Source organism: Leopardus geoffroyi, chromosome E2 (assembly GCF_018350155.1).
Source record: "Leopardus geoffroyi isolate Oge1 chromosome E2, O.geoffroyi_Oge1_pat1.0, whole genome shotgun sequence".
Classification (NCBI taxonomy): domain Eukaryota; kingdom Metazoa; phylum Chordata; class Mammalia; order Carnivora; family Felidae; genus Leopardus; species Leopardus geoffroyi.
In genome coordinates this window covers 9,532,589-9,546,748 of record NC_059335.1, presented here as the reverse complement: position 1 = coordinate 9,546,748, position 14,160 = coordinate 9,532,589, and the positions used below count along the sequence as shown (strand labels likewise).

The 14,160-nt window shown below is 44.4% G+C and overlaps 1 protein-coding gene across 2 annotated transcripts; it reads right to left on the bottom strand.

The window, feature by feature from the left end:
- Positions 1 to 3,901: 3,901 nt before the first annotated feature.
- On the bottom strand, positions 3,902 to 13,746 carry BSPH1 (binder of sperm protein homolog 1). Of its 2 annotated transcripts, none has more exons than XM_045440755.1 (5): positions 13,673 to 13,746; positions 8,963 to 8,983; positions 6,780 to 6,809; positions 4,642 to 4,773; positions 3,902 to 4,307 (listed from the first exon to the last, which is right to left on the bottom strand). In XM_045440755.1, exons 1-5 carry the CDS (start codon positions 13,743 to 13,745, stop codon positions 4,165 to 4,167), a joined length of 399 nt encoding a protein of 132 aa, XP_045296711.1. In that variant the 5' UTR covers position 13,746; the 3' UTR covers positions 3,902 to 4,164. The 2 variants fall into 2 exon arrangements, with proteins under 2 accessions (XP_045296711.1, XP_045296712.1); XM_045440756.1 differs by having other exon boundaries at positions 4,182 to 4,273.
- Positions 13,747 to 14,160: the final 414 nt, after the last annotated feature.

The window sequence follows — 14,160 nt, the reverse complement described above, 5'->3', positions numbered from 1 at the left end:
ATAATTTCTAGCGTATAGTCGTATAGTTTTTAGACTTTCAGGGTAGAGAAAATACCCTCAGAACATACAAAGCAAAAAAGATGAAATGATTTATTTCTTTTTTAACGTTTTAATTAATGTATTTATTTTTAAAAATACTTATTTATTTTTGGGAGAGCGCAAGTGGAGGAGGGGCAGAGAGAGGGGGACGGAGGGCCGAAGGCGGGCTCTGCGCTGACACACTGAGAGCAGTAAGCCAGATGTGGGACCCGAACTCACAGATTGCGAGATCATGACCTAAGCGGAAATCAAGAGGGGGACGGACGCTCAACTGACTGAGCCACCCAGGTGCCCCTTAACGTTTTTATTTATTTTTGAGAAAGAGAGAGACAGAGCGTGAGTGGGGGAGGGGCAAAGACACACACACACACACACACACACACACACACACACTCCGAAGCAGACTCCAGGGTCCGAGCTGTCAGCACAGGACCCATGCAGGGCTTGAACTCAGGAACCCTGAGATCGTGTCCTGAGCCGAAGTCAGAAGTTCAACCAACTGGGCCACCCAGGCGCCATTTATTTATTTATTTATTTATTTATTTTTGAGAAAGAGAGAGGGTGCAAGTGAGTGAGGGGCAGAGAGAGAGAGAGAGAAAGAGAGAGAGAGAAGCAGGGCTCGAGCTCACCTGATGCGGGTCTCAGGCTCACCTGATGTGGGACTCGAACTGGCAAACCACGAGATCATGACTTGAGTCGAAATCAGATGCTTAATGACTGAGCCACCCAGGTGCCTGAGATCAAATAATTTAAAAGAGCAAGCTGGGGCGCCTAGTGGCTCAGTCAGTAGAGCTTGGTTGCAGGGTTGCGAGTTCGAGCCCCACGCTGGTTGTAGCGATTGCTTAAAAAAAAGAAAGAAAGAAAGAAAGAAAGAAAGAAAGAAAGAAAGAAAGAAAGAAAGAAAGAAAAACATTTGGAAGACAAACAGAAGAGCAGGTTAATCAGGCTGGCCTCAAACTTCTCAAAGCAGTTGCAGAGCAAGACAGCGAAAATGCAGCATTTTCAAGAAACTCAAACTGTATTTGCCAGCTTCTTCTGCAGTTAGATGGGGCCATGGAATGACATTATCAAAGTAGCTGCTTACTCAAGACCAGGGTGTCCAGTAATGATATGTTTTTAGATGAGTAGCTACCAGAGGAAAGCCCCTATTGTGAAGGCTGGCAGTCCAAGGGTGAGGGAATCAATGTGAATAGTGAGCCTTTCTGAAAATATTTACCCAAACCCTATCACTCCCGGGACCTGGGGACGTCATTACAAGGCGTGTTTGGTAGCACACTGAGCCAACAGCGAAGCGAACTTAAATCACGACTCTGTCTCATGTTTCTAGAATCTTCGACTAGGATTACTGGATCCCAGTGGTCAGTCTGAGTCCTTGAAAATCAATCTGCACTCAAAACCGGTATTCAAGAGCCCCTGGAAAGTTCTGTGTATTTCCCTTTCTCCCGAACACTGAGCGGTGTGCCCAGCTGGGGAAGTCTACCAAGAAGGCTGAGAGTGTATCCCCGTGGTGTTACAGCAGCGTGTGGCTTCATGGTTGTCCAGCTTCCTCGTCATTCAAGGGACACTGAGGCTGTGAGCCGACTCGTGCCTGGAAGTTGGGTAGAAGGCTGTCGCTTTTAGCTCTTCCATGTAAAGAACAGCGAGCGAGTTGATTTTCTTCCTGAGAAATCTACGATCCATTTATCACCACCTGGTCAACCACTGGTCTTTCTGGTCAACCTCTCCCAAGGATCTGATTAGTAAGTAATCCCCTGTACCTGGTGTCATAACCACGATCGCTTTGCACCTTAGGGATTGCTTGCCACCACCCGAGCTCAGTCACAGCGGGTTCTGCTGCTCCCCCGAGACAAGTAAGCCCATTTCAAAGATAGTCCTTTCTACCAGCATTCAAAGACTAGAACGACAAGTCAAAAACGTTCTTTTTTAGATTTCCTATTTCTCATGAAAGATTACAATGAGCCTTCTGGGTTCAAAAGACAGTGCTTCCAAACTTTATTTTTTTGGTGGGGGGGGGCGGTGCTGTGATCTGTAAGATTACATTTAACAATATGATTTGGCATATATATATATATATATATATATGTTTTTATTTATTTATTTTTTAACGTTTATTTATTTTTGAGACAGAGAGAAACAGAGCATGAACAGGGGAGGGGCAGAGAGAGAGGGAGACACAGAATCCGAACCAGGTTCCGGGCTCTGAGCCATCAGCACAGAGCCCGACGCAGGGCTTGAACTCACGGACTGTGAGATCATGACCTGAGCCGAAGCCGGACGCTCAACCGACTGAGCCCCCCAGGCGACCCTATATATAGGTTTTGATTGAGTTATGTTGACATACAACCTTGTGCAATGTAACGATTGGACGTTGTGTTCGCCGCAAAATGATCACCACAGTGAGTCCAGGCACCACCCGTGACCATAAAAAGTTACAAAAAAGAAAATTTTTCTGACGACGTGAACTTTCAAGATTCACTCTTCACTCTTGCAGCAGCCTTCAAAAATGCACTAAGACACCATTGACTACAGTCCCCAGGCCACACACCACATCCCCGAGACCTATCCGTGTACGCATCTGTATATGGGCATCCGTATCTATTTATAAAATCCGCTTAAACTATAAGAAATAATATATTGGATACACATACTATATACTCTGCGGTTTTCCTCCAATTCTGCAGCATTTAAAATTTTTAACAGTGCTGGTCATGCCCCACTGAATTGATGACTGTAAGCCACAGCTTTAAAAACTCTCCTCAGAGGGGCGCCTGGGGGGCTCAGTCGGGTAGGTGTCTGACTTTGGCTCAGGTCAGGATCTCACGGTTCGTGGGTTCGAGCCCCGCGTCAGGCTCTGTGCCGACAGCTCGGAGCCTGGAGCCTGCTTCGGAATCTCTCCCTCTCCCTCTGCCCCTCCCCCACTCACGCTCTGTGTGTGTGTGTGTGTCTCTCTCTCTCAAACATAAATAAACTTTAAAAATAAATAAACATAAAAAAATAAAATAGTTCACATATCCCAAGAGTTGTTTAGGCTTTTGCTATAATAGTCTGTTTCAGGCTTATGAAAGCCTAAATGCACCTGGGCATAACGGATTTGGTTTGATGTAGATTTGCGTTAGCCCCACCAGGAAATTGTTGGGAAGGCAACCAGCTGCCTTTCTTGGCACACTAAATAAGGAATATCTGGGTGCTTCGTTTGACCCTTGGAGGCAAATTGCCTATGTGGCAGGATTTCAACATTTTCTTAGGATCCTGAATGCTTAACTAGGAATAAATAAGGAAAACAAAAAATGAGCTCATCTCAAAAATGTCCCCTAAAAAACTTGCAAGAAGCAAAAAGACCTATTATAAAGCAGTATCTGAACAGGCAAGGATCTGAAAGTTCATCAAGGGGTGTTGTTTTTATTAATTTTTTTTAATGTTTATTTTTACTTTTGACAGAGAGAGAGAGAGAGACAGAGCACGAGCAGGGAAGGGGCAGAGAGAGAGGGAGACACAGAATCAGAAGCAGGCTCCAGGCTCTGAGCTGTCAGCATAGAGCCCAACACGGGGCTTGAACTCATGGACTGAGAGATCAGGACCTGAGCCGAAGTCAGACGCTCAACCGACTGAGCCACCCAGGCGCCCCAGGGAGTGTTGTTTTTAATGTAAAGACATCTATTTTCCCTCTAAGGGACAATGATTTAGAATGACAAAGCAGGGGCGCCTGGGTGGTTCAGTCGGTTGAGCCCTTGACTCTTGATTTCGGCTCAGGTCATGATCCCAGGGTGGTGAGATTGAGCCCCAGGTCAGGGTCATGCTGAACATAGAGCCTGTTTGGGATTCTCTCTCTCTCTCTCTCTCTCTCTCTCTCCCTCTCAAAAAAAAAGGCCAAATTTAACCCAGTTAGTAAGTAAAAATGCTGAGGCTACAATAGCAGTTTCCATATAAAAACCCCATCATCCATAATCCACGACCAAAACCCCGAGCTATTTACAGCCAGATCATAGCTCAGAAAAAAAACAAGAACAAAAACAAAAAACGTTTTTAAGGAGAGTCCTACCTCCTCCTTTCACAAAAGAAACTGGACATTTATTTCCCCTGGGAACGATTAGACCCTCCTTATGCCCCTCCCAGAAAATGTCGCCATCAGTCACAATATTTCCAGACCTTGTCCTTGTTATAATTCTGGGTCAGCGAGCACCATTTTCTCCCAAACGCGTCCCCGTCTTCAGTGCATTCGCGGTAGATAAGGCGTCTGTACCAGAAGGGAAACACGCATTTCGCAAAGTCTACAGAGGAGAGAAGCAATCAGGATAAGAAATCTTTCTGTTTTGTGCGTGCGCCCACACACACCATCCCGCTCGGCACCATCTACTCTGAAATATTGGTGGGGGATTGGGGTTTTGCTAAACGTTTTCATTTCAAGGTAACGTGGGTGAAGCCCTCATCCTACGTCTTGGGTGCCTTGTGACTTCCACACTGCCAGAGATCTGCACAAACCTTATTTTCGCAATGTAATTGACTGTAGATTCCCTTCTCAGGACCCTCTGGCGGGTCTCCCCGGACTTCAGCCCTGGAGACAAAAGATCACTGCCCTGAGGTGTGCAGAGGCAAGGTACTCACCTTCTTCAGAGCAATACTTCCACTGTCCTTGGTACGTCTTAGTTAGGGAGCACCACTTGTGTTTTGCCTTGAACTTGATGCAGTCATAGAATATCCCACCTTTGTACTGGAATGGAAAGACACACTTGCCATCTAGAGAAAACAAAGATCCTTCGTCCCTCTCTGGGAGTGTTAGTTGAGATGTTACAAAATTACTTTCATCCTCCCTTGCTTGCACCAGAATCAGAGCCCCTGCCTGAGATTCTGGTGCGTCACGTAGTAGCAGAGCTGTTGAAACCCCTACCCCGTGTTCCACTTTTCTCCACGGTATAGACACTGTTGGTGGTTTGCTTAGCATTTGACCCTAGTTCCAGAAGTCTATACTAAGGTTAGAAACATAAATTTGAGACTTATCTGTTAAACAATTTCCCCTCTGTCTTTTTTCTTTACCTTCTCACATACGTGCGTGCGCACGCGCACACACACACACACACACACACTGTATATAGCCTGGTTTATCTCTATACACACTTTTCTGTATATATATATATATATATATATATATATATATATATATATCTCCATCCATCCATCTATCCATCCATCCAACATATATATAACTATACATAATATATATGTAGGGGTACACATGCACAGATTTTTTGCTCCCTCCCCAAATGAGCCACACTTTATATCCATAATTTATTTTGAGAGAGAGAGAGCGCACGCACGAGTAGAGGAGAGGCAGAGAGAGAGGGAGACAGAGAATCTGAAGCAGGCTCTGCACTCTCAGTGCAGACAGAGCCCAATACGGGACTCGAACTCACAAACCGTGAGATCATGACCTGACCTGAAATCAAGAGTCGGATGCTCAACTGACAGAGCCACCCAGATGTCCCCATAACCTGAGTTTCTAACTCAGCATATCACAAAAATCCTTTTCAACATATCCTCTCCCCCCCTTATTTTTAGAACTCCTGGCCTCCATTTAAGACAGCTTCCAGAACTTTATCTAGAATTGAACTCACTCTCTTTCTTGCTTGCTTATATTTGCCCTCATGAATGACAGTCATTCTCTATCCACCCATTGACTCAAGCCAAAAATGTTATCCAACGTATCCTTTTAAAGCTTTGTAGCTCTAGCTCCTTTCCAATGCCAATTCAGAGTCTGTGATATGGATTTTGCCAAATTTATTCAATATTTCCCTTATTCAGATTGTTTATCCTCTGCGTATGAAGCTGAGGCAAGCATTCATATATGTAAATCCTTACATATTGAAGCATCTGTTTCTACAGAATGGACTCCCCAAAGCAAGATTATTAGGTTAAAGCACATATGAATTGTTAACACTGCTGGGAGTTGTTTTCTCAAAAGGCAATAGCGACTCATCTTTCTTACCGATGTGCTCTTTTACCCGGATTTTCATTAGCAGGAGGCATTTATACAATTAAAAAAAATTTTTTTTCAACGTTTATTTATTTTTGGGACAGAGAGAGATAAAGCATGACCGGGGGAGGGGCAGAGAGAGAGGGAGACACAGAATCGGAAACAGGCTCCAGGCTCTGAGCTGTCAGCACAGAGCCCAACACGGGGCTCCAACTCCCGGACCGCGAGATCGTGACCTGAGCCGAAGTCGGACGCTTAACCGACCAAGCCACCCAGGCGCCCCATCCTCTGTGAATCTTAAAATCGGGTATTTTCGGGGCGCCTGGGTGGCGCAGTCGGTTAAGCGTCCGACTTCAGCCAGGTCACGATCTCGCGGTCCGTGAGTTCGAGCCCCGTGTTGGGCTCTGTGCTGACAGCTCAGAGCCTGGAGCCTGTTTCCGATTCTGTGTCTCCCTCTCTCTCTGACCCTTCCCCGTTCATGCTCTATCTCTCTCTGTCCCAAAAATAAATAAACGTTGAAAAAAAAAATTAAAAAAAAAATCGGGTATTTTCTGTTATATTGGCAGAAATTAAAGAGTAGTGCCAGTAAAATGCCAGTAAAGTTCGGGGTGACTCTATTTCTTGTTTTTGTTTCTGTTTACAAATTGCTTATATCAAATTTTATGAAAAGAGAAAAAAGAAATGTTATCAGGAAAAACCCCACTGCTTTCCCTGTTTTTATAAAATTATAAGGAAATGTACTTTCATTGCAAAAGTCTTCTGATCAACTTACCTTTGACTTCTGGAAAGTGAGTTACAGTGTCTGAAAAAGAAAATTTGAAGCTGACATTTATTTCCCAATTCTTATGCTTTCCAGTCAAAAACATGGCATGATTCTTCTATTATTTACAACTCACTTTGTGTTCTTCAATGTGATTTCATCATTTACTTTAAGTCCTGGAGATTTCTTGCTGATATAACTCCAAAGTGCTTTTGGTCATTGATGAAAAATAGAATGACTTCCTTTTCCACCAGTGTCTAGTTTGTTCTTACCAGTATGGAGAACAACTTGCTACTGTATATCTATCTTATATCCAGCCACTCTCTTCTTTTTTTTTTTTTTTTTTAAATTTTTTTTTCAACGTTTATTTATTTTTGGGACAGAGAGAGACAGAGCATGAACAGGGGAGGGGCAGAGGGAGAGGGAGACACAGAATCGGAAACAGGCTCCAGGCTCTGAGCCATCAGCCCAGAGCCCGATGCGGGGCTTGAACTCACGGACCGCGAGATCGTGACCTGGCTGAAGTCGGACGCTTAACCGACTGCGCCACCCAGGTGCCCCCCAGCCACTCTCTTCTTGAAGCTAGTAATCTTTCCTAGTTTTCCTAGGCATTCCTATAAAGTACACATTCATATAAAATAATTGTACTTGTTATTTTCTCTGGTTTATACATTATTTCCTTTTTGCAATATCACATGTATTAGATTCCATCATCCCCACAATGTTCACTAGTAGTGGTCACAATAGGCACATCTGAGCTTTGGACAGGGGGAATGACATTGAGGTTAAGAATGTCCATTTCAGGGGCACCTGGGTGGCTCACTCAGTTAAACATCTGACTCTTGGTTTCTGCTCTGGTCATGATCTCATGTTTCATGGGATTGAGCCCGACACTGGGCTCTGTGCTGACAGCATGAAGCCTGCTTGGGATTCTCTCTCTCTCTCTCTCTCTCTCTCTGCCCTTCCCCTGCTCATTCTCTCTCTTTCTCAAAATGAATAAATAAGACTTAAAAAAAAAAACCAAAAGAATGTTTATTTCATCATGGTTGATAATAGCTCCACAAATAGAAATTAATCCAAAAGTACCAATCACTAAGGGAATTTAAAAATAAAATATAACTTTAGGGGCAACTGGGTGGTTCAGTCAGTTAAGTGTCTGACACTTGTTCTCAGCTCAGGTCTTGATCTCAGGGTCTTGAGTTCAAGCCCTGTATTGGGCTCCATGCTGAGCATTAAGCCTACTTAAAAAATTAAAATAAAATAAAATAAAATAAAACTTTATAATACCATGCAAGCATTAACAAAGATGAGCATAGAAATAGGTAAGAAAACATTTGTATTTCATCTTTAGGTGACAAAAGGCATTCTCTATTTCATTACATCCCTTAAGACTCTATTTTTCCAAAAAAGGAAATCACATTATGAAATTGTATGGGATGAAAACTCAAAAATATAAACAGTAAAATTAACAATAATATTATAATTGCTTTCCTCTTCTTTTTCCTTAACTATTACAACAGGTTTTTTTCATTTCATTTATTTTAGAGAGAGAGAGAAAGTATGCGAGTGAGAGAGAAGGGCAGAGGGAGAGAGAATCTTAAGCAGGCTTCATGCTCAGCCCATTTCCTTAACAATTTTTTTTAAGTTTATTTATGTGTTTTTTGAGAGAGAGGGGCGCAGGGAGAGAGGAAAGACAGAATCCCAAGTTGGCTCTGGGCCAGTAACAGGCTCTGAGCCACCAGCACAGAGCCTGATGCAGGGTGGGGCTCCATCCCATGAACTGTGGGATCATGACCTGAGTGGAAATCAAGAGTTAGATGCTTAATTGACTGAGCCACTAAGGTACCCCTCCTCAACTATTTTTAACATAAATTGTACTATATCTTTTTTTTTTTTTTTTTTTTTTTTTTTTTTTTTTTTTTTTTTGTAGGCTTCATGCCCAGCACAAATCCCAGCACAGGGCTCAGACTCACAACCTTGAGATCAAGGCCTGAGCTGAGATCAAGAGTTGGACCCTTAACTGACTGAGACACTCAGGCGCCCCATACTTTATCTTATATATAAAAACATAAAATAGTAGTTTTTCATGAAAAATATAGTTTCTCACCAGGAGAAGAAGCATAATATTCAACGACTTTACATTTTATTGCCAAATTTCAGAAGAAACTCTAATAAAAGAATTTTGATCAACTCACCTATAGCTGGTAGATTGTCATCTGAAAGACACAATTGTAAACAAATATTTATTTCACTAGATTAACCTTTAAAATAAAACACAAATATTTTACTGAATTATATCCCAGTAAGGATAATATTTTGAAGGAGAGGCATCAAAATTTCAGTGATGCTTATTTTCAGTAGTGTCATTGTGGGTGATTTAAAAAACACTTTAAAAAATGTTTATTTTTCAGAGAGAGACAGAGAGACAGAGCATGAGTCGGGGAGGGGCAGAGAGAGGGAGACGCAGAATCCGAAGCAGGCTCCAGGCTCTGAGCTGTCAGCACAGAGCCTGATGGGGGTGCTGAACTCACGGACTGTGAGATCATGACCTGAGTCGAATTCAGACGTTCAATCGACTGAGCCATTCAGGCGCCCCTTATTGTGGGTGATTTAAAATTTTTCCTTTTGCTCTAACTGTATTTTCCAAATAGTGTTAATGAACAGGAACAACAAAAACAATCTCTAAAACAAAGAAAGAATCAGGGGTGCCTGGGTGGCTCAGTCAATTGAGCATCCAACTCTTGATTTTGGCTCAGGTCATGATCTCACCGTTTATGGGTTTGAGCCCCGAGTTGGGCTCTGCACTGATAGCGTGCAGCCTGTTTGGGATTCTCCCTCTCTCTCTCTCTCTTTCTCAAAAATAAATAAAATAGGGGCACCTGGGTGGCTCAGTCGGTTAAGCGTCCGACTTCGGCTCAGGTCATGATCTCACGGTCTGTGAGTTCAAGCCCCGCGTCGGGCTCTGTGCTGACTGCTCAGAGCCTGGAGCCTGTTTCGGATTCTGTGTCTCCCTCTCTCTCTGACCCTCCCCCGTTCATGCTCTGTCTCTCTCTGTCTCAAAAATAAATAAACGTTAAAAAAAAATTAAAAAAATAAATAAATAAAATAAAAATTTAAAAAATAAGTAGGCAAAAATAAATGACTTACTTTTTCCATACCTTCCTACAAAAATAAACCACAATATAGGAGGGAAAACATGTTTGACACCTTCACTGTTCTTTTCTGTTTTGTTTTATTCTATTTCTTTTTAGTACTATCTGAAAGGTACCATTGGAAGCAAACATTTACTCATCTGTCCTTGGCTTTTAGAATAAGATCAAATTAGTTTTAGCATCTGTTAAGGAAAGGTCTTTGCAGGTCAAAGTCACAGGTTTGTTATGAGGGTTGAATAAAAACATACATCCGGGCTCTGCACAGTACATGGCACATAGCAAGCATGTACCATGCGGCAACTCTTTTATTGCAGAAAGGATTTCTTTCCTTACGATAATCATTATTATTTTCTCCCTGATGAGGTTCAAGTTTGCAATTAATTTTCACAAACAATAGAGAACTTATATCCACTAGAAACTGCTCCAGAATTCCAGTTTAGGAGACTCTGGTATCGGGCAAGTATTGAAATTACAAGAAATCTCACAGAAAGTGCTAGGGCATGTCATAAGAAACGGATTGTCTGTTGTGCGCAGATCTTCAACTGCTCTTTTCTGAGATCGGAACAGAGACAGGATCTTAATGGATGTGTTTTTGCCTGTAACCGTTGAACTGGCAACCTGCATAAAACATGAAACTTTTTTTTTTTTTTTTTCTGGGAGCAGGAAACATGGCATAAAGAAGGCGATGAGAGATGACTTACTTTTTCACACCTATCACCAGGAAGGATTCCAGTTGGAGGACACATCGAGAATATAAATTGACAGTGAAGAGATGTGGCTAAAGAAATATGCTTTCTCAGAATCTCTAGCTCAGTTGTCTCCAGCTAGCTGTGTGACTCTGGGCACACGACTCAACCCCTCCGTGCCTCAGATTCTCTTCTATAAAATGAGGGCGCTAATTGTACCTACCTCATGGACTTGTTATGAGGACCATATGTATTATGCATATCAAGCACCCAGCACACCATTCGGCTTAACACTAGAAATTCTGTCTGCCCTCCACGGGGGAGAGGACATTGACAATTCTTTTTGAGTCTGTGGGAACGTTTCCATAATACAACGGGTTAAAGATTTTTAAAAGAAAACCTGACCTAATCATAACAGCAAAGAATTATGGAGAACTCACTCTGGGAATGTAAAATAGTGCAGCTGCTATGGAAAATGGAAAACAGTAGGGAGGTTGCTCAAAAAATTAAAAATAGAATGGCCATGTGATCTCGTGATCTCATTTCTTTTTTTTTTTTTTTAACGTTTATTTTTTGAGAGACAGAGCGAGGCAGAGCACAAGTAGGGGAGGGGCAGAGAGAGAGAGGGAGACACAGAATCCAAAGCAGGCTCCGGGCTCTGAGCCATCAGTACAGAGCCCGACGCGCGGGACTCGGGACTCGAACCCACGAGCCATGAGATCATGACCTGAGCTGAGGCTGGACGGTTAACCGACTGAGCCACCCAGGCACCCCAGGCAACCCCCTTCTCAACCTCGCCCATTCTGGGTGGCATCCCTGGAGTGTTGGGGGCAACAAGAATCATTCTCCTCCTGTTCCAGAGCAGCCAGGCTCAGAACCTTGTCTGAGGTCACAGATGAAACTCAGGCTGAAGCCAGAGGGGGCAAGTGGTGGTGGCGGGGTGGGGGGTGGGGGGGTGGTGGCGAGGGGGACTTTGGAGCCCCTTGCAGGAGGGAGGTGGAACACAGGAGGGTGGGAGGGTGCTCAGCCCTCAGCCAGTAGGGGGCCTCCAGGAGCGCCCGACTATCATTCCACCTCACCCCGATAAAATAATAAAGGCTCTTGCAATGCAAGATTCGTATTTTAGTGCAAACCTTTGCTAAGGGGCGCCTGGGTGGCTCAGTCGGTTGAGCCTCCCACTCTTGGTTTCGGCTCAGGCCATGGTCTCACGGTTCCGTGGGTTCGAGCCCTGCATCAGGCTCTGTGCCGTCCTCCCAAAAGGGACCCCAGTGTCACCTAATCCCTGAGTGCACCCCAACAGCTCGTAACCGCGGGGAAATTACACTTCGTGCATGGCAAATTTCTAGTCCTGGAATAAGGTCACTCAACCGAGCTCTCTGTGAAGCCTCGCCAGGTCAATCACATCTCGGTTCTCGTGCGGGTCATGTGGGGAGTGGGGGGAGGGGTATGTTCGTAGGGCTCATCTGTCTCCTGTCTTCCCACTAGCCAGGAGCATGATGGAGGCACTCCCGCCACTTAATGTCTGAACCATCCCGTGTGCCTGGCGGGATCCGAACCACCCATCTCATTCCTTCTAAGATGCTAAAACGCAATGCTTTTCCTGGTTCGTCTCTGGAATCAGAGTGCCCCTTATTTCCGATGGCATCTTGTCTGCAGGCCGGGTTGCCGTGGGGACGTGGTCATTGTGCCCACAGTAGCCAATGTGGGTCATTGTGCCTATGACAGTAGCCAAAGGGCAGCGTCAACACTTGTAGCCTGCGTGTCAGGGGCTCAAAAGAAACCCCTAGAGACAACCACGGGGCCCTCTTAGCCTTCGGGAAACAGATACTTGTGAAGGGAGATGGACAGTGTGAGTAAACATTTCCAAAGGCTCAGAAGTAGACTTAGCACCACGTTAAGTGGAAAGACCAGCTAAGGTGCCCAGAACCGGTGGGTCTTCATTCTTACGCTCATTCTTCTGAGAAGTGTTACAATCACCAAGACTCTGGACAGCATCCAGACAGTGGGAAAATGTGATGTTGGTAATTCAGGAGGCCCGGCACCAAAAGGGGAGAAATTTTAGCACCGTCTTAGCCAGCTACTTGTGCTTATGTTTCCTTTTTCTCATGTACCCACAAAAGTGATATCTCATGAAAGAATCCACGTCTGAGACAAAAGTGTTATTTTCCCAGCAGCATAAAACGAACATTCTAACAGATAAGAAAGCAGTGGTGGGGGCCCCCGGGGTGGCTCAGTCGGTTGAGCATCTGACTTTGGCTCAGGTCATGATCTCGCGGTTCGTGCGTTCGAACTCCACGTTGGGCTCTGTGTTGACAGCTCGGAGCCTGGAGCCTTGCTTTGGATTCTGTGTCTCCCTCTCTCTATCTCTGTCTCTGCACCTCCCCTGCTCGCTCTGTGTCTCTTTCCCTCAAAAATAAATAAAAACATTAAAAAAAAAAAGAAAAGAAAGCAGTGGTCATGGTCACACTGAGGACATCTTGTTCTAAAAAAATATTTATCCATGCTGCATTTGATTTATGCTTCAGGGCAAAGATGTCCTGAAGAATACTTACAAATAGAACATGCAAAACCATCCTTTTTTTTTTTTTTTGCCATTTTGCAAAAACAAAAAAAAAATTGTTTCACAACTACATGTAACCCCCATGAAATGTGTAAGAAATGCATCCATAATGAAGTTTCTTATTGTGTTATTTACAACTGTCGAAGGCCACAGGATTTTGGTAAAGGGTTAAAACAGACTTGCCAAAACTCAGTTCCATTTTCATAGATGCTAATAAGGCACTTAAAATATTTTAATGCTTATTTATTTTTGAGAGAGAGAGAGAGAGAGAGAGAGAGAGAGAGAGACAGAGCACGAGCAGGGGAGCGGCAGAGAGAGAGGGAGAGACAGAATCGGAAGTAGGCTCCAGGCTCTGAGCTGTTAGCACAGAGCCCGATGTGGGGCTCGAACCCACAAACTGTGAGATCATGACCTGAGCTGGTCGGGCGCCCAACCGATTGAGCCCCCCAGGCGCCCCAAGACTTGGTTTTTAAATGTCCACCCCAATGCTGGAACATTGCTACTCACCTTCATAGTCTTGACCAAACACACTGTGAAGCCAGCAGACCCAGAACAGCAAAAACACCACGTGCAGGACCATGTTCCTCCTCTCAGGGACTGCTGGTTGACCAGCTCATCCTCAGGATTTTAGAGCCCAAACCACTGCTCGTCCCTCCTCCTTCTCCTCCCGCTCTTTTTCTCCAGCATCCCCAGACTCCTCCTTCTCTCCTCCTCTTCCTTAAATTTTTTTAAATGTTTACTTATTTTTTGACAGAGAGAGACAGAGCATGAGTGGGGGAGGGGCAGAGAGAGAGGAAGACACAGAATCCGAAGCAGGCTCCAGGCTCTGAGCCATCAGCACAGAGCCTGACGCAGGGCTCGAACCCATGGGCAGCGAGATCATGACCTGACCCAAAGTCGGATGCTCAACTGACTGAACCACCCAGGCGCCCCTCCTCTTCCTTGTCGTAAGGTGCCCTTCCCTTCTCAGCCCCCCTCCTCCTTCCCTCTCACTC

What these genes read in the sequence shown, in the direction of transcription:
- BSPH1 (XM_045440755.1), bottom strand. Translation starts at nt 13,745, where the DNA reads ATGGTCCTGCACGTGGTGTTTTTGCTGTTCTGGGTCTGCTGGCTTCAC. An exon ending in TCACTTTCCAGAAGTCAAAG is followed by an intron (nt 4,774 to 6,779) that starts GTAAGTTGATCA and finishes TGTTTTCTCTAG; the next exon opens with ATGGCAAGTGTGTCTTTCCA. An exon ending in GAAGTATTGCTCTGAAGAAG is followed by an intron (nt 4,308 to 4,641) that starts GTGAGTACCTTG and finishes TCTCCTCTGTAG; the next exon opens with ACTTTGCGAAATGCGTGTTT.